The sequence below is a fragment of the Anomaloglossus baeobatrachus genome, chromosome 2 (assembly GCF_048569485.1).
Source record: "Anomaloglossus baeobatrachus isolate aAnoBae1 chromosome 2, aAnoBae1.hap1, whole genome shotgun sequence".
Taxonomy (NCBI): Eukaryota; Metazoa; Chordata; class Amphibia; order Anura; family Aromobatidae; genus Anomaloglossus; species Anomaloglossus baeobatrachus.
Genome location: NC_134354.1, coordinates 691,332,464 through 691,360,282, shown reverse-complemented (window position 1 = coordinate 691,360,282; position 27,819 = coordinate 691,332,464). Strand labels below are relative to the sequence as shown.

General features: G+C 42.8%; 1 protein-coding gene across 1 annotated transcript in view; it reads right to left on the bottom strand.

Moving 5' to 3' along the window:
* Positions 1-27,819, bottom strand: part of RARG (retinoic acid receptor gamma) — a 315,309-nt gene that overhangs the window by 20,739 nt on the left and 266,751 nt on the right. The window contains exons 3-4 of the mRNA XM_075337219.1: positions 7,909-8,057; positions 1,975-2,116 (exon numbers count right to left, since the gene is read on the bottom strand). Coding sequence (XP_075193334.1) covers positions 1,975-2,116; positions 7,909-8,057 — 291 coding nt within the window. The remainder of the gene's footprint in view (positions 1-1,974; positions 2,117-7,908; positions 8,058-27,819) is intronic.

Genomic DNA, 27,819 nt, shown 5'->3' with positions numbered 1-27,819 from the left:
ACTGTACTGGGATAACATCCGAGTGCAGTCCAATGTATCTCTCGCACCCATTCACTTGAATGGTTGCGAGGGATACGGCTCTAGCAGAATATCGCAGCATGTTGCTACTTTTCTTGCATCCAGATTCTGTATACCAGAAAAGCTGACCAACTGCTCTCCCTCATTGACTAACATAGGTCCGGGTGCAATGCGAGATTTTCTCACATTGCACTCGTCCGATTTCAACGTTCGTGTGAGAGTACCCATAGTCATATACTAAGGCTGTGTTTGCACAGTGCGTTTTTTATGTGTTTTTTATGCAGATTTGGTGCAGATTTGTCACAAATCTACATGCCTATCTTTTTGTTAGCAAAGTCAATGAGAATCCTGAAGTGCTGTGCGCACGTTACTTATTTTGTTCCTTGGAGATTTGGTGCGGAAAATAATCTGCAGATGAGATGAGATCAGAAAAAGTCTGCTGACACTGGCTATGTGGTCTAGGTGCAGGGAACCCCGGTGACGTCACAAGGTAAACCGAGTTCATGCTGATGGATCTGCAGGAAACCCTGTTGATCTGCCGGCATGAACTCGATGCACCTTGTGACATCACCAGACTTCCCTGCAACAAGGTCCCGCGGTAAAGATAATGAAATGAGGAAATGGCTGCAGGGAACCCCAGTGACGTTAAAAAAAAAGCGCATAAATACGCACAAAAAAAGCAATGTGTGCATTACACGAGTTTTTTCCTACGTTTTTCACTGACTCCATTGAAGTTAATTGGTGAAAAAAGCAAGAAAACCGCAGAAACAATTGACATGCTGCTTCTTTTTTCAGCAACAAAAACTGCAAGGAAAAAGAAGCAACGTGGGCACAGCAAGTCAGGATTCCCATAGACTTTGCTGGGTTGCTTTTTCCTTGTATTTATCGATTAAAAGGAGCAAGGAAAAAAGCGTGAAAAAAAGCATGAAAAAAAGCAACGTGGGCACAAGGCCTTATTAAAGAGGAAAAATAAAGTACAAAATGAATTTATTACCCTATGGATGCTGGCTCACTATTGATTTTGGACTACGGTGATGCTGTAAGCTGTCTTACAATTCTTAAGCGTAAGCTGACCATTACTGTTTTCTTTAAGCAGGCTATCAATCACCAGACAAGTAAAATACTTATTCGTCCTGTGCAACCCTTTTTATATCGGCAATCGTTCTGCTGTATCAGTGTTTCCTCACCCTATGTCACAGGCCAATCTATGGCCATCGATCAGGCTGGATTGGCCTCTCTAAATGGGCCTTATTTCACACCATCGATCTCTCGGTATCGCTATACGACATGATAAGAAATATAGAAACAAAATAAAAACCCATAGAAATCCAAAAAAGTTGTAAATTCTTTCATTACTTTCTTAATGTACTCAGATTTTAACACTTACCGTATAAAAAAACCCCGACTGTGAATAAAAAAAAAAATAATAAAATGTAATGAAATGAATAATATAATCTGTAACAGTAATATATGACATCAATATCACCTCGGTGCGGTGGGTCTCACATCAAACAGCTAAAACAGATTACATAAAATGTCAACTTAAAGGAAATAAATCTGGAGAAGACTTGACATGACCTATACAATGGAGTCCACTTCATGTAATGAATATGTCAATAAATAGGACCTGCTAAATAGGTTGAGTTTCTTTTAATCTTGTCCCCGCGGAATTACGGAATAAAGGCTTTCACACTTTGATGATTGGAGTTGGGATCGCCTGTTACTTGAGTATATGTTTACCCTTCTGGAATTCAGAATCGAGGAGCCTGTCTGCGTAAAGAATCTATTTAGATGAGCACCCAAGGGACGAAACGAGGTGCTGGGATTACAAGGAATGCAGAAGACATAGCTTTAACCATGTCGGACCTGGGTGTGAAAGCCGTAACCCTCTTCCAATGGCGTTACCTATTTTCTTTTTTCATCCTGAGTATTATTGAACACTTTACAATAACTCACCTTCTTTTGACATCCCGACCTGAAAGCATTTCTGTAGTCGGCAAAATTGGCAGCGATTTCGTGTCACCTTATTGATCTGGCAGTTCTTATCACGATGACAAGTGTACACCATGTTCTTCTGTATGCTGCGACGGAAGAACCCCTGCCAGACAGAGGGAAGGATGTGAGGTGAACGGATGGGGTGAGTGTAAAGACAAAAGGAGCGAAGAAAAAAGAGCAATAATGAGACGGGAGTGATTTATATAAGAACAAGTGTGTGGGAGACAGATACAGTTAGCTACGAGGACACAAGGGTAGAGATAGCGACCAGTGGAATGAGATACTGCGCACATTTGACACTAAATTACAAAAGAATGAACTACAAGATCATTGCGGAGGAGGTCAAACAAAGCAGGACATTGCTCGCTATTGATCACAAGAAAAAAAAGGTTCTGGAAAAATAGTGGAATGTTTCCTTTCTAAATATGAAGCAGCCCCCTTTTCCAGGAGAACTGTTTGAAAACGTACCACCCTCTGTGGTGCAGGGAATGGAGCAAATACTGAGCTGAAATCATTGATTATTCTAAATAGACACAGATGATGAATGCGTGATGGCATGGGGAGAGGGAGACAAATGAGTCAGGGGGGACTAAAACTCTAACAGATGGAGATACTGAGACAAAGACAGAGGAAGAGAGGGATGAAACAGAGTTAGTTAGATAAAAGAGTCAGGAATTAGTGCAAGAAAAATCAAGATCTATTCCTTGACACTAGTGAAAATAGTCATCATCAATGAGTAAAGCCACCACACATTAGATAACTCTTGTTCCCTCACACATACATATTTGTCTTAGCCGATCTTGCATATATTTTCAATGGGGAAAGCAGAGTAAGTTGGTATATCCCAGGAAAAAAAAGATTGAACACTGTAATTCAACATGTCTGATTCTTCCATTCCCCAACGAAGGCCATAGACCTTAGGTTAGAAGCTCATTCGGCAATCAGCTATCTCTCCCGCCTTCCCAAAACACATAAGGGGTGCTTCACACATAGCGAGATCGCTAGCGAGATCGCTGCTGAGTCACGGTTTTGGTGACGCAATAGTGACCTCATTAGCGATCTCGCTGTGTGTGACACTGAGCAGCGATCTGGCCCCTGCTGTGAGATCGCTGCTCGTTACACACAGTGCTGGTTCGTTTTCTTCAAAGGCGATGTCCTGCTGTGCAGGACGCAATTCTGTGTGTGACTCCTAGACAGCGACCTTGTTCACGACTCACGTAGGCGTGCATCTTCGTTGGTTTCCACGCCCTCTCTGTTCTGATAGGTCACTTCTGCCTCTCCCCATGCTGTAGATCGGCTTCTGGACGCCATATTTTTGCAGGTCACACCAACAACACTGAACCCAAACAACAACACTGGGAAAACCCGCCCTAAATCAGCGTCGTCCAATAGAATTATAACGTCGACGCAAGGGACTTGCGTGACGCAGTTGCGTTCTCTACGGGATCCCTGAAAATCAGTGACTCTGTGCAGTTGAATATTAAGTGACCGCCCAGTCACAACGCACCTACAACCACCAATAGGACTGGAGGGGGCGCGGAAACGGTGCACGATTCAAGATTAGAATCGTGCTATGTGACATGGTCCCTGCGACCGCTGAGATCGCTGTGAAGGTCGCCGTATCCTTGCTGCGTCGCTGTTGAGATCTGCTTGTTTGACAGCTCAACAGCGACCATGTAGCGATGGAGCAGCGATCCTGACCGGGTCAGATCGCTGGTGGGATCGCTGCTGCGTCGCTATGTGTGAAGGGACCCTAAGTGACAAGCTTGGCCTAATGTTTGTGTGTTTTAAAAAAGCTTATCTCCTAAATAACAAAAGGGTTGAACATTAAAATTCAAACTACATGATCCTTATCTCCCCCAACTTCATTTGTCAGGCAAAACTGTAGAGGATCCAATACACATTAAACTGTTGGCTGATGCTGCTAATATCTGCAAAATTGGCCATGTGTAGATTCCCTTTAAGCTAATGTGTATGGGTAAATCCCGCTGAAACCGACTTTAGGCCATTATGTATATAGCTGTTTGACTATTCCCCAAAAGAAGACATCTGTGAAGAAAAGGAAGGGCATACTGGATTACAACATGCTCAATCCTACGTTCCCACAGGAGATAGGCTGCCATGAGATGGGTCTAGCAGTGTCTTCCCACCAAAGCAAACATGTATTCTCGGCAAAGCCGACTGAGCATATTTTCCACAGTTATTTTTAGTGTTCGGTCAACCTAATAGTCCAATTAATATGCAAAGTTATCGTAAATGAAACTTCATGGGAACGCTTGTTTCACGATAGTCTTGCAGTCTAAGCAGGCTGCCGATCACCTAACAAACAAAACGTGTGTAAACAGGCTATTAAAGGTAAGCCAAATGGTTAGTATTAACTGACTGGCGATTGTTTTAATGCCCAAATTCAGGTAGTGTAAACCCACTTTAAAGGCCCTAATACACACTGGACTAAGGTCGGCCCAGCCAGTCAATTTGGTGGTTCAAATCTGTATGGGGGTCCATGGTTAGATGAGATAAGGATCCAACAAAATCTGATTTCGGACTGCAGATACAGTTAGTTCTCAAAAAACAAGTCACTGCCAGAGATGTTTGGCAGCAGCTCTCTCATGTGAGCGAATGTGTGAAGGATTTAGGAGAGATAGCTGCTGGTCAAACAATTGGCTAAACCTGCATTCGACCTAAGCAGCAAGCTAGCATTAATGGGGGGGGGCTTTAGAGAACCCATTGGACTCAAGAGATGTTCTACCAAATCTAAGGATGTTTTCATGTTATAATCAGTATTTGGCATTATAACTGGTGTCATCTCATGACAAATATTTGTAGAATGTATTTCCATTAAGTCCTGTTTGGTTCTCCTATGGACAAGATGGCCATACACACCATCTTATCTCTCCTGATCTTACTAAACACAAGTATGGCTTGGCCAAGCATGCATGTGTTGTGAATTGTAAGAAGAGAGTAATTTACTTCCAAACTCCACCATTAGTGGCTTATCAAAATGATTGGTCAGAGTCAGGAGATTCCCATACACAGAAGATAGTGGGCTGCTACCTCTGAAACTGGTGGGTTCAGCATTCATCTCATTTGTATGGACAGTTTAAGAACAGATTAAGGATAAAAGTGACGATTGATTATGTCTATTTTGTATTTGTATAGAACAGTAGCAATGGTTTTGGCCTAATAGTACTGATATCATTGCTTAAATTCTAACCAGGAACTTCACAAACATGATGGACATTCTATGTTCTACCCATGTCTATGTGTTATATCTATTTACGAAGAGCTCATGTGTTCTCTATGAGAGCTGCTTCCAAAAACTCTGATGGTGACATCTCTTAGAGAACAAAAGGATTGTCTGTCCGAAATAGGACCTGCCAGATTGTTATCATCCATATGTTAAAGAGGGTTGGAAGCCTCCATACCCATTAAGGTGGCTTTACACGCTGCAACATCGCAAATGACATCGCTGTAACGTCACCAGTTTTGTGACGTAATAGCGACCTCCCCAGCGACATTGCAGTGTGTGACACACATCAGCGACCTGGCCCCTGCTGTGAAGTTGCTGATCGCTACAAATCGTTCAGGACCATTCTTTGGTCCTTTGTTTTCCGCTGTGCAGCATGATCGCTAGAAAGTCTCAGTGTGTAAAGGGGACTTTACAGCCACTTTGTTAGCGACTTCCCTTTCAAAAAGCTGCTTTACAACGTCCCCAATGACTAGCTAGGTTGTTTTGCAGGTCCGTATCGCTGTTGCGTCGTTTTCCAGGTATGCCTGTTTGACAGCTCACCAGCGACTCACCAGAGACTTTGTAGCGATCCCGGCCAGGTTGGGATCGCTGGTGGTATCGCTAGAAAGTCTCAGTGTGTAAAGGGGCCTTTAGATTGTTGGCTGTTCCCACTGATATCGGCGGGTTTGACTGACATTAGTCAGTCATAGCTGAAAGTGTTGGCACTCTTGAAATTGTTCCAGAAAATTAAATATTTGTCCCAGAAAATTATTGCAATAACACATGATTTGTTATACACATGTTTATTTCCTTTGTGTGTATTGGAACAACACAAAAAATGAGGTAAAAGGGCAAATTGGACATAATTTCACACAAAATTCCAAAAATGGGCTGGATATAATTGTTGGCACCCTCAACCTAATACTTGGATGCACACCCTTTGGAATAAATAACTGCAATCAATCGCTTCCTATAACCATCAACAACCTTCTTACACCTCTCAACTGGAATTTTGGACCACTCTTCTTTTGCAAACTGCTCCAAGTCTCTCATATTTAAAGGCGTCTATTGCCAACAGCAATTTTAAAATCTCTCCACAGATGTTTAATGAGATTTACATCCGGACTCGTTGCTGCCACTTCAGAACTCTCCAGAGCATTGTATCAATTTCTGGGGGCTTCTTCAAGTATGTTTGGGATAATGGTCATGCTGGATGACGCATGACCTACGACGCAAACCCAGGTTTCTAAAACTGGGCACTAAATTGAAATCCAAAATCCTTTCGGAATGTTCAAGCACCCAGAGCTAGAGGCATCAAAACAACCGCAAAACATCTTTGAACCTCCACCATATTTGACAGTAGGTACTGTGTTCTTTTCTTTGTAGGCCTCATTCCGGTTTTGGTAAACAGTAGAATGCGTTTTACCAAAAAGCTCTATGTTGGTCTCATCTGTCTACAAGATGCTTTCCCCAGTGGATTTTGGCTTACTTGTGTACATTTTGGCAAACTGCAGTCTAGCTTTTTTATGTCTCTGTGTCAGCAGGGGGGTCCTGCTGGGTCTTCTGTCATAGTGTTTCATTTCATTGAAATGTTGACAGATAGTTCACACTGACATTGATGCACCCTGAGTCTGCAGGACAGCTTGAATTTCTTTGGAACTTGATTGGGGCTGCTTATCCACTATCTAGATAATCCTGAGTTGCAAGCTATCATCAATTATTCTCTGCTGTCCACATCCAGGGAGATTAGCTAAGGTACCATGGGCTGTAAACATTTTGATTATTTTGAGTACCATGGACAAAGGAACATCAAGACCTCTGGAGATGGGCTTGTAAGCTTGAGATTGTTTATATTTTTCAACAATTTTGGTTCTCAAGATCTTAGACAGTTCTCTTCTACTCTTTCTGTTCTTCATGCTTAGTGTGGCAAAAACAGACGTACAATGCAAAGATTGAGTCAACTTCTCCCTTTTGATCTGGTTTCAGGTATGATTTTTATATTGCCCACACCTGTTACTTGCTATAGGTACAATTTAGACAAGCATCATATCTATTAGAAAATGTTGGTTACCCACAATTTTGGACAAATGCCAACAATTTTTTCAAGCCCATTTTTTGGGGTTTTGTATGAAATTATGTCCATTTTGGGTTTTTTTATCTGGGTTTTTTTGGGTGTTGCTCCAATAAACACAAAGAAAATAAATGTGTATAATAAAACCTGTAATTACAATAATTCATTTTCTGGAACAATTTCAAGGGTGCCAACTCTTTCGGCCATGATTGTATATGGAGGCCTTAGACATCATGTATTCTCCACCAGTGCTGCAGTGATCAGATTCCCTACAGGGGAGTCATAGAAACTTTTTGTGCCTCTATTCGACACTGTACTATATAGGTGCATTGTCCACTAGACGCAAACCTTCTAATGAAACGACCTCAATTTTACAAATGGATTATCTTTTACCTTTTGCAGAGTAGAAATTAACCATTACAGCATGAAAGTCTGATGAAAGATATAAAATGACTAATGACTGAAATTTCTGATGGGCACTCAGAAATTAATTATTGATTTCTTCATGAGAAACAGTATTTATGGGCTTATGGGTTACAGCCACACATGGCCAAACATTGGAAAACTATGCACAGCATGGACTAAGGTCTCTTACCTTGCATCCTTCGCAGGAACTGACCCCGTAGTGATATCCAGAAGACTTATCATTGCACACGAAGCAAGGCTTGTAAACACGTGGAGGTGGAGGAGGTGAAGGAGAACTTGGCACCATCTCCTCTGAGCTGGTACTTTGTGTTTCTACAGCTGTGTACAAAGAAGAAAAAAACAAGGTGGTTAGGAACCAAAAACTCCAAGACATATTACACTTGTGCCATATTTGTAGCGATGACGGGTACTACAGTGCATAAACTTGGTTATTTATACCTTGGGCATAGCCTTGAACCTTTTATTCTTTCCTTTTGGCTTCACAAAAGTTATTTTTATAGAAACACTGCACTACTTTTAGATGTCAAGGCTATAAGGTCATAAGCCACATATAAACAATGTATTGTGTTCATACAGAGCCACCACCAACATCTTCATTAATGGATGTCTTACAAAGATGTACTGATACTGGAAGTTAACACTAAGCAACAGTGTAGTGATGATCCGACCATAAAAGCACCTCCATTTATATGAGATATATGTATACATTCCCATAGTGCCTTAAGGTCCATTTACACTATAAGATGATTATGAAGAATGAACGCAATAGTCGTGCAGTTTAAACAGGCTGCCAACCACCCGACAATTGAGCCAGACGCTCATTCGCTGGGTGAAATAATGTTTTGCTTTTCCCAAAAAAATCATCATTTTCAGGAGTGCACCGTTCTGGCAACTTATGAGCACCGAACGATCAGTAATAGATCTGAAGCACCGTCTACTGCTGTAAACACGCAATTATACGTCTTCCGCTCAGCAAACAAGTACTGGATGTTTAGTGCTGGTAGAATCGGACCCTAAAGCCCCCGTCACATTTAACAACTTTCCAGCGATCCCGACAACGATATGACCTGATAAGGATCGCTGGTAAGTCGCTACGTTGTCGCTGGTGAGATGTCAAACAGTCAGATCTTCCCAACGACGCAGCAACAATACAGCGACCGTAGCGGCCTGTATGATGATCTCGGTGGTACATGTCTGAGCTCCGAGTCGTCAACGAGATCGTTGGTAAGTCGTCAAACACATCGATGCATCCTGCCCGCCAGGACCTCAACGATCAAAACATGGTCCAGGCCATTCCAACACGACCAGCGATCTCCCAGTAGGGGCCTGGTCGCTGCTATGTGTCAAACGTAGCGAGATCACTGGCACGGTCGTTGTTGTGTTACAGAATCTGTGACTTAGCAGCGATCTTGCTAGCGATCTCGCTATGTGTAAAGGTACCTTTAAAGTGAACGGAGGTTGATGCCTCGTATATGTTGTCCAGCCCCAAAAATATTTGACACTGTGTAGACCTGACTTTGTGATTTATAGCAGTAGACTGACTGAATCACCGCGAATATGGGTTCAGACCAGGGGCGGACAAATCATTGGTGCAGCCTGTGCGGGCGCACAAGGTCCCAAAAGGAAACAGTGAACATAGAACCAGCCAGCACTTAATTCCTACTTATCGGCCTTCCTCCCGTGTAATTGCTAATTATTCGATGTTGTATAAACCATTTATGCCTAACATATTTCTTATGAAAATAACTTGAAATTATTCTAAAATCCCCCCAAAGAAGGGGGGATTGTGCAATATGATGAACTCTTAAGCGGGTTTTAGACGCTACGATATATCTAACGAGATGTCGGCGGGGTCACGTCGTAAGTGACGCACATCCGGCATCGTTAGTGATATCGTAGCGTGTGACAGCTATGAACGAGCAGAAATACTCACCTTCTCGTTCATTGTTGACACGTCGCTCATTTTCAAAAAATGGAACGTCCTGTTGTTCATTGTTCCCGAGGCAGCACACATCGCTCCGTGTGACACCCCGGGAACGATGAACTGCAGCTTACCTGCGGCCGCCGGCAATGCTGAAGGAAGGAGGTGGGCGGGATGTTTACGTTCCGGTCATCTCCGCCCCTTCGCTTCTATGGGCCGGCCGCTGTGTGACGTCGCTGTGACGCTGAACGTCCCTCCCCCTTCAGGAAGTGGATGTTCGCCGCCCACAGCGAGGTCGTTTGGAAGGTAAGTACGTGTGATGGGGGTTACAGCATTGTGCGACACGGGCAACAAATTGCCTGTGCCGCACAAACGATGGGGGCGGGTGCGATCGAAAATGCGATCGCACAAGAAATCAACACATGTAAAGCAGCCTTTAGACTACAAGCACCCATATGTTGTTCTTGCACAGGGGCCCTTCTCTGCCTGTGTCAGTCAGTGGTTCAGACGACAACATGGTGACCTTTATTAAAGGTACAGGGCAGAAGTAATGGTCACCAGAAGCCGTACTTGAAGAAAGGAAGTAGTGATGAACTTAGACAGATGGATGAGAATATCCTAATCTGAGACCCTCTAATACAGAGGGATTTCATTATTTCTTCCCCTGCTATTAGGCAGGGTATTTGACTAAAGGAAGTTGCTATGTGAATATCACAAAGACATGTGCTACTAATTTAGCACAGCCCAAAATAACCAGGAGAGGGGGAAAGAAGGCAGCCTTAACCCTAATGTAACCCAGCCTCCGCAGCCCCCTTAGGCCGAGAACATCCCTCGGGGCAGCTCTGCAGATGCTTTTTATCTGAGCTTTCAACACACATAGAATTTCCTGTTACATTGCCCTGAGAAGCACATTCCAGGATTGCCAGGTTAAGAGACCGGGCTCCTGCAACTTATGTCCCCGGAGAGCGGCCTGCAAAGAAGAATCCCAGATCACCACCTTACAGATACCACCATGTCAGAGGCAGCTACACTGCATTTATAGTTTCCAAAAACCTATTTTGGTTATCATGTTTTTTAATGATTATAATGAGGGCTATATAAAAGATATTCCGACACAACGGTAACCTCACAGAAACATCAGTACCTTTCAATATGGCTGGAGTATGACTTACGGTCATATACATTTACATTTTCCCCTGGATACAAAACCCTCTAAATAGGGCTTGTATGATAATGGCGACATTTTTGGGGGATCAGATTTATAAAAAGTCTAAAAAGAAAACTGACTTTCTAAACACATAGCAACCAATCACAGCGCAGCTTTCACTTTACCAGATCCGTTAATGAAATGAAAGCTGTGCTGTGATTGGTTGCTATTGGCAACAAAGCCATTTTTCCATGTAAACACTTGATAATCGAGGATTATATGTAATGTCTGATTAGATAGTGTAGTGAAAAAACCGTTTATAGATAATGATTAAGGGATCATAAACTGTACACCGTAGGAGAAAAAGCCCTTAAAATTTCAATTCTTTAATGATAAAGTTTAAAATGGATATCCCAACATGAATAACACACATGAATAACGCACACATGTATACAAACAACAAAAAGGAAAAAGTGCTGCAGTGCAGACTGGGAGTGGTCACCGCCCCTTCACTTCTCCCTACCTAGCCTGCGGAGGTCGGCACCCTAGATTGCGTAAAGGCGCCCCCGCTCACCGTCGGCTCGCCCTCCTTTCCCTGCACTGAATTCGGAAGTGCAACTAGTCTGGGAATGTAGGAGTGCTCAATTCAAATTGCTGCACTGCAAAAATTTACAGGTTTAAGGAAATAACTATTAATAACTGACACACATGTGGATGTGACTCCACAGAGATGCTGAAATGACCGATACAATGGTGTATAGTCTGAGATGCCTGAAAGTAGAAAAGCCACCTCAAAGTAGAGTTTTCTTAGTGGACACCATGCACTCGTTTGGATATATCCCCTGGAGTCGCCTGTATGGATATCAATTATCCTATGCATTCCATCGGGCATAGATTATAGTGCTGAAACAACAGGTTACCACAATGTATTCCAATAACCTTTGCCTTCGCCTACTCCCACACATAAATCCAATGAGAGTCAATCAATAACCCAGCACAAGACTCCACACTAGGCACACAAATGGATGGTCCACCGATACAATGACATAGTTAGCCAATAGCATAGACAACCTTCCACTCCAGTCTTATTCACTGTGGATGTAACGATAACATATAGAAAGTACTTAGCTTTTGATGTAAATATGGACAAATCGCCAGATAAACGCTGATACTTCAGTGTAGTTACTGGAAACAAACAGGCCCAGTTTTGGGAACCGCTAGCTCGACGCGTTTCCCCCTGGCACACAGTCCCGCCAAGGTTCATCAGGAGCACCCACAATCGGGTACAGAGTGTCGGCCACAATAAACCGCTCTGCCTCGGTCCTAGTCCCCGCCTATTCGCGTGGGGTAAAGAGCGCTCTTTAAAAATGGCGCTTCCTGACGTCACCGGAAGTGACGTGTGTTGAAACGGAAGTCGCACTCGCGTGGAACGCATTATGCGCTCCACCGCGGCTAATCACTATGGGACAGAAGGTGACCCTCCATGTGGCGCTTCCTGACGTCAGCGGAAGTGACGTCTATTCAAACGGAAGTGCCGCTCGCGTGGAACGCATCATGCGCTCCACTGCGGCTCATCAATACGGGGCGGAGGCTATCCAGTCATGTGACACACGATATCAGTCACATGATCACAGGGCACAGTCGTGCACTCCGCGACCCCGCACCACATGGTTAAAAGTGCTAAGGGGACAGGAAATGAGTTAACCCCACCAGAGAAGCCTAGATAGACTCATACATCGTCACCGGTGGGCTCAACAGACATAATACATCCCCTTCCCATTAATTTACACAGAACGCCCCACACAGGTACATTATAGTTACAATTCACAAAGGGATATCAAGAAATGCACATGTGGACCAATCCGTCAACATAAATAAACTGTCACAACCAGGGACATTAGGTCCATGATCAAGAAAGTAAACCCCGCAGTCCACAAAAGGACCTATACAGGATGGCTGTATACACATATACCTAATTTCCCATATGTCTAGGGAGGAATAAATATCCCAATATATTGAATGCTAGGGTCAGATGAAACTAGAGAAGGTTAATTGTTCATTTAGCCCACCTGGACTAGTTGATTCCAGCCAGAAAATCCAACGTGTCTCCCTTTGGAGCAGTTTTTTGTCCCAATCTCCCTGACGTATTGATGGGGAGATCACCTCAATAGTCCTAAAAGAAAGAGACCCCAAATCGCCATTGTGATGTGAATTAATATGACGAGCTAGGGGTGTGTCACGTTTATTTCTCACATCACCTAAGTGTTCTCCTATCCGTACTTTTAATTGTCTCCTAGTCTTTCCCACATAGTCTTTTGGGCATGTACATGTGCAGATGTAGATTACTCCCTCTGTTTTGCAGTTCGCAAAATTACGATTCTTATATGTTCGCCCAGTGACTGCGCTGCAAAACTCTCTTGATGGAACCACATATTTACAGTATATACACAGATAGTGTAGTGGACTGAATGATGTCCATCTCACTGCTGCTTTACAAAGCTGCATTGAAAGGGTATTCCCGTCTCCAAGATCCTATCCCAATATGTAATAATAATAATAATAATATCAAATACCTCCAATTAAAAATGTAGTATTGTTCTCCTGATTATCTATGTCTCTAACCTCATGGGCAGGGCATTGCAGCTTAGGTACCCATGGTTACATCCAATTATATAGTGACAGTTAGTTGCTTGTGGTCGTAACCATGGATATCTAAGCTGCAATGCCCTGCACATGAGGTAAGAGACTATATCAGGAGAACTATACTACATTTCTAATTGGAGGTATTTGCTAATATTATTATTACACCTATTACATTTTGGGATAGGATCTTGGAGATGGGAATATGCCTCTAATTAGAGAAGATGAAATATAGCAAAAATGTAAATAATGTTCTTTTTATAAGCTATATATGCCGAGTCATTTTGGCACTCTATGATATTATTATGGGTTATATGGCTTTTATATGGTTAGCAGATGGCACTGAAATTTGGCCACTATTTGGAGGTACAAATTATGCAATGCATCATAATGGCCACTGCGTTGTACTTAATGCCCCTCTTATTTGTACACCATATAGCAGCGTTATATGAGCACATTATGGTATTATTAGGCACGCTTTAAGAGGTCAGGGGGCCCAGAACTTTTTAATTTTGTTTTTTAAAGGAACAGGCTTTTAGAAGAATGATGCTCATCGGTAGATTTCAGACACATCACAATATATTGTAGTTTTCAATTAATCAGCCATAGGTTGATCTGTGAAGAGATGACCGCAATTACACTTCCTTTGACAATTAGCAGCTAATCCTCATCTATTTTGCAAGGAGCATCTATCAAGTTCCAGCATTGTCTTCAGAGATGCTTTTCATCTAGACAGCAATGGATGACAGAGACGGAGTGGAGAGGTTAAAGGAAGGTGTTCATTACACAGTTATCTGATGTGTGGGAGGACAGAGCGCACAAAGTGTCCACTTGGAAGAAGGTATAAATAGATCGCAGGAGATGTGAAAAGTTAACAAAAGCCCGATGAGGAATCCAAGAAACAGAATTCAGGCTTCTGAAACCCATCACGGCTGTATGGACAGGGTGCGTGGACAAAAAGCTGCGGGCAAAACTGAACTTTATGACCAGGTATTTCTGAACATACTACATTTTACAGGTGTCATAATACAATTAGTCCATGAATTCCTCTCCTCCCATGGAGGACACTACTATAATTATGTAGAGGTCATATCAACTCCCCAGACAACCAACAGTTACGATTCTGCCATAAATCACATCTGTGCCACACAAAAAACATAAAGTATGAAACCAACCGATCCATCAATGAACAACCAAGAGGTTTCCCTTCCGGCTCTTCTGGAGGTGGCCATACAAATTAGACCAATGTTGGACAAACCCACCAACTTAAAGGGAAGCTATTATCAGAAAATGATCTATTGCTTAAATCAGGTGATACATTTATAGTAAAAAATAAATAAATGTCAAATTTTATTTTTTCATATCACGATTTAAATAAAGAAAAAAATATAACACAGGATCCACCATTCAAGGTAGATAATGTCTCCCCCTCCATTCATGACCTTTTCACATGCTTATTATTATTGCTGTAATAGAAAAGATAGGGTCAGAGCCTGTTCACTGTGGCTGTGTACATGCGTTGTTTCCCGAGACAACAGGAAGTTAAGGTCAGATCCTGTTCATTGTGACTGTGTACATGTGTTGTTTCCCAAGACAACAGGAAGTTAAGGTCAGAGCCTGTTCTTTGTGGCTGTGTACATGTGTTGTTTCCCGAGACAACAGGAAGTTAAGGTCAGATCCTGTTCATTGTGGCTGTGTACATGTGTTGTTTCTTGAGACAACAGGAAGTTAAAGTCTAAGATAATCCCAATGGCCAATGTGAGAATTGCAACATTTCTATTTTTCATTTGTAATAAAGATTGTGATATGGAAAAGAAACGATTGCCAAAAATTAAACAATTTAAAAAAAAAAACAAAACGGTTTAAAGGGCTTATCTATTACTTGGACAATCCCTACTCATTTCCGTTGTTTACCCCTGCAAAAATAAATAAGCCTATACTCACCTCTGATGTGGTCACGGTGCCAACGATGTCTAAAGTGGCATTCACAGGGTCCACATGACATTGTTATGACAAACGGGTCCTGTGACCAATCAGTGCCGACTTCCTTCACCCTGCCTTCGGACATTTGAGCAGGAGGTCAGCTCAGCGCTCACATCCTTCTTAAATGTCCTAAGGCGAGGAGAAGGAAGCCGGCACTGATTGGTCGCGGGGTCCGAATGGCATAACTACGTTACGTGGGCCCTGGGAACGCGGCTTTAGACATTGCTGGAACCGTGGGCGCACCAGAGGTGAGTAGAGGCCTATTTATTTTTATGGGCGCGAACAAGGGGAATGAGTAGGGGTTGTCCAAGTAGTAATAAACCCCTTTGAATAATAAGTCATTTTCTGATGTTATTTTACCTTTAAGGCTTATTTAAATAAACCAATGATCAACAATAAACACTCATTAGAACCCTCGTTCACCGATTATCATCTTGTGTAAACATGTCGGCAATCATCCGCCAAACAAGAAATATGCTCGTTAATCAGGGAATTGGATTGTTTATGCCAGCATTACCTCCGTGTAAAGAGGACATGTGAGTCAGGTAATAATGACAGCATATGCACAAAGAACGATTGTATTAATGATCGTTCTGTGCACAAAGAATTCTGGTAGAAACTTGTCTAAGTAGACCATAAAATGTCTGCTGATTCCTTAAGAGGTAGCATCTCGTCTAAAGGGGCCCTTAATCTAAACTGGCTAATAATCTGTGTATGGGGACAATAAAGATCTAAAGATTATGGTCATATGATTTCATAAAATTTGTTTAGCTATGCTACAATTTGGAAACATGGGAATTAAACCCTTTTCCCACCCAATGAAGGTTGCAATGACAGCTAATTTAAGGTGAAAATGTATGTATATGTCGGTGATTCATGAAGAAAACATTACTTGTAACAGATGAAAGGAAGCTTTGATAGTCACTTTCTAATTCTTATTTAGTATATCCTGGTAGATCCTGCTCCCCTCTGGCTCGTTACCTTCTTACTCCTGTAAACAATACATTGTCTTCTTTGTATATTTAAACCTTTAAAACAAAAGACACAAGTGCATATGTTTATTGAATACAATCCGTTGCTTCGCAAACACTCGTCCTCCGCACAGAATTATCCGCCAAACAAACATTATGAGGAGCCAGAGGCTGACGGCAGCCATAGAGATCTATAGAGTATAGACAAACGGAGGCCAAGAACAACACTTTATGACTGGGTTTATTGAGAAGTCTCTGCTCTCTATTTAGACATAGAAAAAAAAAATCCCGGCATGATAACTGTACAGTTCAGTTGTTACGTATGGTTATACAGACATATTAGGTAGCTATCTGACAAAAAATCGTTATGCCGAAAGCAATCTGCCCCGAGTCTCCAATACACATACACTTTTCTTTATGAGAGAATCGATACCAGACTCCTCTGACAGCAGCATATCTCCCAGAAAAGAAAAGGATCGGCAACTGGAAATCCAACACATCCTATTCTTCTTCAAGATCATCTGTTAGGGGAGAAAAGGAAGGCCCCAAAACACTTTAGAGTTGCCCGATCTAGCGGTTTAGGCCTACTTTAGTCCAATGTGTACACGAGCTTTTAAAATGATTCTATAGTTTCGTAGTTAAGAGAACAAAAGTTTTGGACATCTATCAGGAGAGAGAACAGTGGTCACCACGGACATGAGATAGTCGACCACGCTAAAAGAAGTTATTGCATTCAGCTGACTATGATCTAATGTGTTTTGGGGCCTTTAAGTGTGATGGCCTAAGTGACATTGCTGTTACATACATGGATGAGGTCTTACTGACCAGAGGATCAGGTAAATTTTTAGAAAGCAGGTCAATCCATACAGTAATGACCATCGATCAACTATAGAAGAGTATATTGGCTGTTCTTTACTGGCGTTTACAAAGGCAAACAAAACAGTGATGGGGACAGAACGATTGCTAATAGTATCATTCTGCCCTCGTACAGTATCATGCTATCAGTGGCACATCTTCGGTCTACAACAGAGAGTAAATCCACGTTCCTAAACTTTTATTAGACGCTGTGAAAATCTAGAGGAAAATCGCAATATTGTTCGACACACAGAGGGTTTCTCATCTTTTTTTCAGTATCACACCATTCCTCTATCTTCTGGCTTCCTGTTTGCTGGGGTTTGGTACAATCCTAAACATTGAGTGGTTGGACCTGAGTAATGCTTAAATCTCAGTGGACAGAGGGACCTCTGCTGACGTCATGTCCATGTGACCAGAAGGGGCGGATCCTCCACCAACATAGCTGACACCAGGAAGCAACATTAATTTGCTAAGTCCATGTGGGCATGGAGTTGATTATAAGAGAAGCAGGAGTCTGGGAGTGAGACCCCTAGATGGGAGGTGGCAGGGGGGCGGAGAAGCCCTCTCTTGTATCAGTGTACTGGAAGGGAGGAAACATCACCATGCCCACCAACCAAGCCATTCACGACCACCAACTAAGCCAGTCACGCCCACTAACCAAGCCGGTCACTCCAATGGTCCTTCTAACCACTGGGATTTAGCCACAACCGTTGGATCAGTGGGTATAATCTACTTCCTGGTTTAAATGGTGCTATCTCCACTGCTGCAGTCAGTGGAAGTCAGCCTTTCCGATGATCTGGCAAACTTCTGAGCAGTGCTTGCAAGCTCTAAAGCAAAGAACTTGTTAATCGGCCACCTCTGATAGACAGCAGAGGTGGCCAGTAACTCAGGCAATGAAAATTAAACTATACAATTGAAAATCCCTCCATTCTTGAGAATAGAGAGGATTTTTAGTAAGAGGTAAATTATAAAGATACCTGTTTACACAAGCACTTTGCTCATTTAACAAGATGAAAGAAACCACTTTAAGAAGTCATAAAAAGCTCCAGATTTATGCAGTGCACAAAAGCTTCTTCCAAAGTATTTCACTAGTCCCATATATTAATGCAGTCTACGACACCCACTGTAGACATAGATCTCCACACATAATTCTATGGATAAATACACAACACAGCGGTCCGATACAATCCTTCGGTGGACTCTTAGGTTCTCACCACTTTCACTGCTCTGAGACTTTCGAAAATTTCAGGCTCTACTTGTTGAAACTGGCTATTGTTAAATAACGGACACTCCCTGTAAACCTGATGTGATAAAAAGGGCAGAATTTTTCTGTGATACTCGTGTATCCCGTAACAGGGCCTCCTGTCTATGAGACATATGCACTTTATGAATTTTAAACATGTCCATGTATGTTTTCCTGCCGCGGTGCATGAAGCCGTGTAGCAGAGATGTGCGTGTGCATGTATTTTCCTGTATGAGTGTGTGCTTACTTGTGTGAGCTGGGTGTGTATTTGAGGAATGTTATAGCTATGATTGCACCTCTCTGTCACAATAGCTGAAATGCTCCAGCAGGGCTAAACTCAAAAGCTTTTCAACACCTGGGGGAGAGTTTGACCCCCCCAATGCAAACACCCCTCTCCTGATCCTGCCAAATCGAGAACTGACATAACCGGTCCCTCAGGTACATGCTGCTATTAACTCATTCCTGGTAAGAGATAACGCAGTATCTCGTGATATACATCAAAGACTCGACTGATGAAGAGGTAATGAGCATAGGTGGTTTGTACCAACTCTGTAGGGATGGAGGTTACTTTTACTAAACTGGACCAGAACATGAATATAAAATATGTGGGATATAGTACAGTAGCCATAGTGGTTATCACCCATGTTTCTTATATAGATATATAACAGATAATTTAGGGATTTATAGTTCTGAATAAACTATTACAGAAAATGAAAGTTATCATCTATCCACAAGATAGGTGATAACCTGTTGATTGCTGGGGGTCCCAACACTGGGACACCACTCCGGGGCAGCTCCTGGTTGACGTGCTCCACCAAGGGGGTGGCTGGTGCAAGCGGTGATGGGAGGAAGGAAGAACTGCCACTAGGGAAGAATAGGGAGGGACAACCCCTGACACTTTCCCTCAGCTCCTTGATGTCCCTAGACGGGTTCTTTCACCCCATGCGGTGATCACGTTCCTATCCGTCTTTCCCTGAGCACAGCCCTGACTAGTGTGCAGGGCAGCATTAACACTAGTCCCGCTCTAGGATAAAGACACAAAGGCGAAAAACAGACAAGGGTAAAGATACACAATTGTACAATGTACACCAGACTACAGGAAGGAGGAAAGGGAAAGGATTAGTGAGGCAAACCAAAAAGGGAATAAAGGATGGGAAGACACGAAACAGACATCCAAGCAGCAATCTCCAGATACGGCTGCTAAGATGAATTATTCCACAGCTCACATCTCCACACCAAAACCAAGGTATAGCAAACTATCACTGGCAACTACTCAACCTAAGAAGTGAGTATTTATAGCAGAGGGGAATGGAAAAATCAGAACAACTGGGATAGCCCAGGACGGAAAGCCTAAGGAGACCAAAGAACTGCTTAACCCTTACAGCACCGGACCAAGGAAAATCTGTACAGCTAACTGAAAATCCAAGTAGTTCCAACCAGTACAAGGGTGCTTGTAGCCATGCGCTGCTATCTTCTGACAGCTGAAGTAGAGGAAACCACTCCATCGTGGTACCCCCTGGCAGATAACCACTGAAGAAGGAAGAAACGTTATTTAGTAGCCAAGACACTTGCTTCATAGGTCATTAATATTAGTCATACCATGAGAGATGGAGACAATGCTAAATGGACACCTCAATCACAACCTACAAATAGCCCAGGAGCATGAAGGAAACAGACTAGGAGGAGATTGACATTTGAGCTTATCTCTGATGGCTCATCTCACCATTGCCATTTTCCTAAAGTAAATAGGAGCAAGAAATGAAGATCCTAATCAGCAATTCTCTGTCCAGCTCTTTGTATGTGTATAAAGGAGTGAAGAATGGTCGGGGTCCCTTTTGCCTGCTGAGAGATTCAAATGCAATAAGACAGAGGTGTTTGTGGTGGGGGAGGGGTTGTTGATTTAGAATATGAGCCATTGTCTTATCTTAAAGAGGTGAAAATGACTCTTCTTTCTGGCCATTGTGCACTCAATCTGGGACGTTTTGCATAGTAATTGCATACCAGAATCAATGGGGGAAGGTAAGTCCTCCATAGGAATAATCTTCAGAAAGTGATAGCAAAATGTGATCTGAGTGATACAAACAAGATCTCCCATCGGTCAGGCGAAAAAATTCTATATTTATTAGAATACATATTTCCATTGGGACAATTTAGGCAATGCAAGATCATGGCAGAAACTTAATGCTTCCATTGACCTACATAGGAAATTAGACATTGATACTGAATAAAGGCCAAATTTGTAGCCTTAATTACTTATGACATAGGATATTTTACATACTTTAGTATATATAAATATTTTTTTTTTTAATGACACTATTCTCCAGAATAAGGAGTCTTTTTTTTATCCTGTGCCTTTCCATTAATATGGTCCCATCTGCAATGTAAATAAATCTAGTCTTTTTTTTTAGCCAACTGGGTGTGGTCTTCAGGAAGAAAGTTGATGACCACGCCCACTTGGCTAAAAAGACCAGACAGGGGAAAAATAGGGCCATATATCAAGAACTGAGAGGTGCAGAAGCAAAAGAAAAGCATCACCAGATTTTGGAGAAAAGGGGCATTTACATTAGGTAAAAAGATACATATTTTTGAGAAATGAGAGGTACTGATAAGATGTCCTGATACAGTAAGGCGGGCTTTACACGTTGCGACATTGGTAATATATCGTCGGGGTCACATCATTAGTGACGCACATCCGGCGCCGTTACCGACATCGCAGCGTGTAAACCCTAGGAGAGACGATCACCGATCGCAAAAACGTCAAAAATCGTTGATCGGTGACACGTCGCTCCATTTCATAATATCATTGCTGCTGCCGGTACGATGTTGTTTGGCGTTCCTACAGCACCACACATCGCTGTGTGTGAAACCGCAGGAATGACAAACATCTCCTTACCTGTGTCCACCGCCAATGCGGAAGGGAGAAGGTGGGCGGGATGTTACGTCCCGCTCATCTCCGCCCCTCCGCTTCTATTGGCCGTCCGCTTAGTGACATCATGGTGATGCCAAACGCACCTCCCCCTTGAAGGAGGGATTGTTCGGTGGTCACAGCAATGTCGCCAACCAGGTATGTGCGTGTGAAGCTGCCACAGCGATAATGTTCGCTACAGCAGCAATCACTACATATCGCATGTGCGACGGGGGCGGGTGCTATCGTACTTGACATCGCTAGCGATGTCGCAGCGTGTAAAGCCTGCCTAAGACATTATACATAAATAGATTACTGATTTATCTATTTATCAATCAATCTATACAGTATATATTTCAACAGAGACATAAACCTTCTGCAATGATCTTGATGAACAGGTGTTGTAATAGATCTTCCATACATCAAAACTACCTGGGGGGGCACATACCTCAGCCGTCTGTTCTCAGTGACAGCTAGTATGAATTTCTCAACTTTTCCATTAGTTAAAATGACCATAAATCACTGCCGACGTGATGATTCAGATGACAGATCAGTACATCTTTGGGGTACATGCTTAGGTTGATGTTCGTACATACCTTGCAGATATAGATGAATGTGATTAGACACAATTTCTTATTAAGGCAGTAAGTCAAAAAATAATGCCACATGGCAGGTAACAGTGACACCAAAACGGAAGATGAGGGTAAGTCATACGTACTAAACCACAAATCTCGTCATCCTAATATACATGTTTGTAGGTAAGATTTACAGGACAACCCCTGACATACTAGTTATGCGGGGTCTTCCTCTCTTCGCCTCCCAAGTTGTACTTGGGAGGATCTGGAAAGTACAATGTCTGTTTCTGTCTGGCTTCGAATGCGCAGACATTAGACATTCGATGTTTGACTTCGCCAATTATTTTTGGATTCGGTCATCAGTTTACAGATTACAGCTTTCCTTAACAATTTTTGATAAATCAAACATTAGCTCGCTGTATTTCTCTATACTGTGCTGCTGCAATCAACCCGTTGCTACTGCAACTTCCAACCTAATATACGGACCCCACTACTGCATTGGGAGTAATCTGATGTCCTATGATTTTTATCTGAAAAAAGACAAAAGATAATTGTTTTTTACTATGATGCAGGGGCGGACATATCATTGATGCAACCTGTGCGGCGAAAGAGGTATGCAGGCGTCACACGAGACAATCTATCGTGCGATGCATCGTTGGGGTCACGGTTTTCGTGACACACATCCGGCATCGTTTGTGACGTCGTTTCATGTGACACCTCCGAGCGACGCTGAATCGGACACAAATCGTGAGTCGTGTACTCGTCACTTATTTTTAAAACATCATTTATTTTTCATGGCGCCGGTTGTTCATCGTACCCGGGACAGCACACATCGCTCCATGTGACTCCCCGGGAACGATGAACACAGCTTACCTGCGTCCCGCCGGCTATGCGGAAGGAAGGAGGTGGGCGGGATGTTTACGTCCCGCTCATCTCCGCCCCTCCGCTTCTATTAGCCGGCGGCTGTGTGACGTCGCTGTGACGCCGAACGTCTCACCCCCTTCAGGAAGAGGATGTTCGCCACCCACAGCGAGGTCACTCAGCAGGTAAGTACGTGTGACGGCGGTTTAACGACTTTGTGCGACATGGGCAGTGATTTGCCTGTGACACACAAACGACGGGGTGGGTACGATCGCTTGTGCAATCGCACGATAGATCGTACCGTGTGACGCCCGCAGTAAGGTGGCCATTTCTACCTCCAAAGCAGGTGCAATTTTGCATTTTTATGAGCTGACCTGCAAAGGGCCCATATAATGTTCTTGCACTGGGACCCTTTTCTGTCTTTGTCTGCCAGTTCTCTGATCGTAAGAATTTATGATTAGAGACATGCATCCAACCTGTGTTAAAGTGACCATGCATCTTAATGTGAACCAACCAGCAGGTTTTTGCCATATAAACTAGAGCCATAATGGTGCTAGGATGCTGATTAAAATGATACCTTTAGTTGAGAAATGCAAAGCTTTTTTTGCAGAGCAATCTTTATTCAAACTTTCCAAAATGATGTAATTTGTGCACAGGCTTGAGCATCGAGGCAGAACTTTGTGGGTTGGGGCCTCTGTAATAATTCCTCCTCCTGTCTTGCATCCTTTTCTTTATATAATTATTGCGCCGCCATCGCCATTATCGCTCTTGGGGCGCATGCGCATTCCTATTGTGGCGTTGTCTTCAATAAAATGGTGCCAGAATCAGCATATGCGAGTACCGCGATCTTCAGTGCCATTTTACTGAGAAGATGACTATGAGCGCATGCACTGATGAAAATCAATTGAATCTGCGCATGCGCTACTGCTCATATTCATCTCCAGTGTCTTCAATAAAGTGGAGCCAGAGATCGCAGTACACTGATTCGGAAGCCATTTTTTTTAAGACAATGTCACAAAAGCAACAGCAATAATGGCGGCAGAGGAGCAAAATTTAAATAAAGAAAAGGAGGCAAGGCATGAGGAGGAATCATTACAGAAGACCCGACCTACAAAGTCCCACCCTGATGCTCAAGCTTGTGCAAGTCATTTTGAGAAGTTTGGATAAGGTTTGCTCTGCAAAAGCCTCGGATTTCTCAAGTAAAGGTATAATTTCAATCAGCATCCCAGTACCATTATGGCGCTGCCTCTAGTTTATAGGGAAAAACCTGGTGGTTGGTTCCCTTTAAAAGGAACCTTTCATGTTGAAAATATCTTAAGGCAGAAGCGGTGATCAGACTGATATACATTTATGTTGGAAAAATGTCAGTATAACTTGCATTTCATTATTAGAAATCTTGGTATTTGTATGCATATGAGTCCAGTGGGTGGTCCAGTTCAGTGATTGATAGTTGTCCCGGTATGCCTGTGCATGCAAACATCTGTCAGTCATTGTTTAGGATCACCCACTAAACTCAGATGTATACAAACACCATAGACATCATAGTTTTTAAGGTTGAAAGGAGATAAAAGTCCATTTACTTCAATCTATAATCTAACTTGCTGATCCATGGAAAGGCAAAACCCCATGAGGCAGATGTGTTTGCCCCATATTAAGGTAAAAATGCCCCCCCCCCCCCCCCGCTCCACATACGGCAATCAGACTAGTTCCTTGGATCACTGTCCCATTACGGAATCTAGTATTCATAAGCTTTAATATTATATTTTTCAAGAAAGTCAACCACGCCCTCCTTGAGCTTTATTAGTGAGTCAACAATTTCAACATCATGTGGCAGAGAGCTCCATAACCTCACTGGTCGTACAGCAAAGAATCGCCGTCTGTGAAGATTCTGAAACCTTCTTCCTCTAGATGTAGAGTATGCCACCTTGTCATGGCTGCAGGCCTAGTAAAAAATCATTAGAAAGATCTCTGTAATGTCCATTCGTATATTTGTCCATTGTAATAAAATCACCCCTTAATGTCCCTTTACACATTAGATGGCTGACAGTCATCTCAACTGACTCTCCTATACAGAAGAGTGCTCATTTAACGAAGTTTCCAGCTAGCACATCGGCCAGAAGCTTCTGTACAAGAGAACAGTGAAATCAGTAGTCCAAATTCGGACATGCCCAATTGGCATCTCTGCCAAACATCTGTTGGATGGCACACCTATACACATACGATTGTCGTCTGAACCCATCAATATCACCATTAGTCTACTGTGTATGGGGGCCTTAAAGAGAACCTGACATCTGATACATGTTGCCCAATCCACAGGCAGCATGTTTCAGGCACTGGCTTTATGAGCTCAACCAGGTATGTTTGACTCTAAAGGTCCAGTCACACTAAGCAACTTACCAGCGATCCCAACAACGATAGGGATCGCTGGTAAGTTGCTAGGAGGTTGCTGGTGAGATGTCACACTGCAACGGTCCAGCGATCCCACCAGCAACCTGACCTGGCAGGGATCGCTGGAGCGTGGCTACACGAGTTGCTGGTGAGCTCACCAGCAACCAGTGACCAGCCCCCAGCGCCGCGTGGAAGATGCTGCGCTTGGTAACTAAGGTAAATATCGGGTAACCAACCCGATATTTACCTTGGTTACCAGCGCACGCAGATACACGTGCAGAGAGCAGGGAGCAGCGCACACTGAGCGCTGGCTCCCTGCTCTCCTAGTTACAGCACACATCGGGTTAATTACCCGATGTGTGCTGCAGCTACATGTGCACAGAGCAGGGAGCAGCACACACCGCTTAGCGCTGGCTCCCTGCTCTCCTAGCTACAGCACACATCGGGTTAATTAACCCGATGGGTCCTGCAGCTACATGTGCACAGAGCAGGAGCCGGCACTGACAGTGAGAGCGGCGGAGGCTGGTAACAAAGGTAAATATCGGGTAACCAAGGACAGGGCTTCTTGGTTACCCGATGTTTACTGTGGTTACCAGTGTCCGCAGAAGCCGGCTCCTGCTACCTGCACATTTAGTTGTTGCTGTCTCGCTGTCACACACAGCGATGTGCGCTTCACAGCGGGACAGCAACAACTAAAAAATGGCCCAGGACATTCAGCAACAACCAACGACCTCACAGCAGGGGCCAGGTTGTTGCTGGATGTCACACACAGCAACATCGCTAGCAACGTCACAAAAGTTGTTCGTTAGCAGCGATGTTGCTAGCGATGTTGCTTAGTGTGACGGGGCCTTAAAGCGTTATGGTGCCTTGGATTGACAGATCTCTGCCTACATACGTATTTCCAAAATAACCCTAAGTTTGATAACATGTTGATATTATAGTTCACCCAATTATTTAATAACCTTGGTCGCTCTTCTCTGCACCCTTTCTAGTTCAGCTACATCCATTTATACACTAGAAACCAAAATTGTACACAGTATGCTAAATATACTAGTGTCTTGTGTAGAGGCATAATTGTGTTATTGTCATGAGTATCCATGGCTCTTAATGCATCTTATTATTTTATTTGCTTTAGCAGCAGCTGCCTGGCTCACTAAAGTTGAGATTGTTGTCAACTCATGAGTCCAAGTCTTTTTCAACGTTAGTTTTGCCAGTGTTTTACCATTTGATACATAACTGTATATTTTGTTTTTCCTCAGACCAAGTCGATGACCTTACATTTATCTACGTTAAACTTGAATTGCTATTTTTCAGTACAAGCCTCCAGCTTACAATCCCTCTGCAATATTAAAATTATCTTCCTCTGTTTTGATTACCTTACAAAGTTAAATATAATTTGCAGATGTTGAAATGCTACAAGGTTATTAATAAATATATTCAAAAAGAAGAGGGCCCAAAACTGACCCCTGTTGTACCTTATTGTTAACTGTCACTCAATCGGTATTGAAGAAGATTTGTGATAGTGTTGTGGCCCGAATGAGTGCTGGTATGGGCCAGCTCTGTAAAGGCTCCCTTTAAGCTTCTGTGTTACATTGATAACTACTCTCTGGGTTTTTTTTTACTGAGCCAGTTCATAACACAATTACACATAATTTCCCATAGTCCCATTGCTCTCATTTTATGTACCAACCATTTATATGGCATTGTATTAACTCATTTGAAAAGTCCAGATAGAGGACATCCATGGCCTTTTCCTGATCCAGTCTGGAACTTTCCTCATAGCAGCTGATCAGATTAGTTTGACAGGATGGATCCCTTATAAACCCATGTTGTTGTTGGCTTATGAGGTTATTTTCATTGAGAGACATCAGCATAATATCTTAGAAAACCCTCAAGAATTTTGCCCACTGTAGAGATTAAACTTACCAAACCTATAATTTCCAGGCTCAGTTTTTGTTCCATTTTTGAATATTGGCACCATATATGCGCCAGTCCTTTGCTATAGACCCTGATATTATAGAATCTATAATAGTCTGTCTATCACAGTACTTAATTCCTGCAGTTCTCAGGGGTATAGGCCTGGGGATTTGTCTATTTTAGGGTTTTTGATGCGGCGCCATTCTCCTTGCTGAGTTAAGCATATGACATGTAATGGAGCATTTATGGTACCCCTGATCATTACATTTGTCATGGGATTTTCTTGAGTAAATACTATACAGAAGAAGGCATTTAGTAAATTGGCTTTTGTTTCTTCTTCTACCACTTCACCTAGGTTATTTTTTAGGGGCTAAAACTATCATTTTTGAGTTTCTTACTGTTTCAGTGAATAAAATACTAGTAAAAATATGCTATTTTAAAAGAATAAAATACAAGTTATACTGAATCTTATCCAGCAAATCTATATATCATTCTGCTCAGAGTCTCTTTCTCTGTATTATCTTGTCCTCAGATCGGACTGGATATATACGATGACAGGCTCCCTTTTAGCTGGTCATACACATATGATATCTGTCAGTGGAGCTTGGTTGAGCAGAGAGATATCTCTCCCAAGTGCACCATAAAGAAGAGTACTTGGCCAAACAATCATGTCT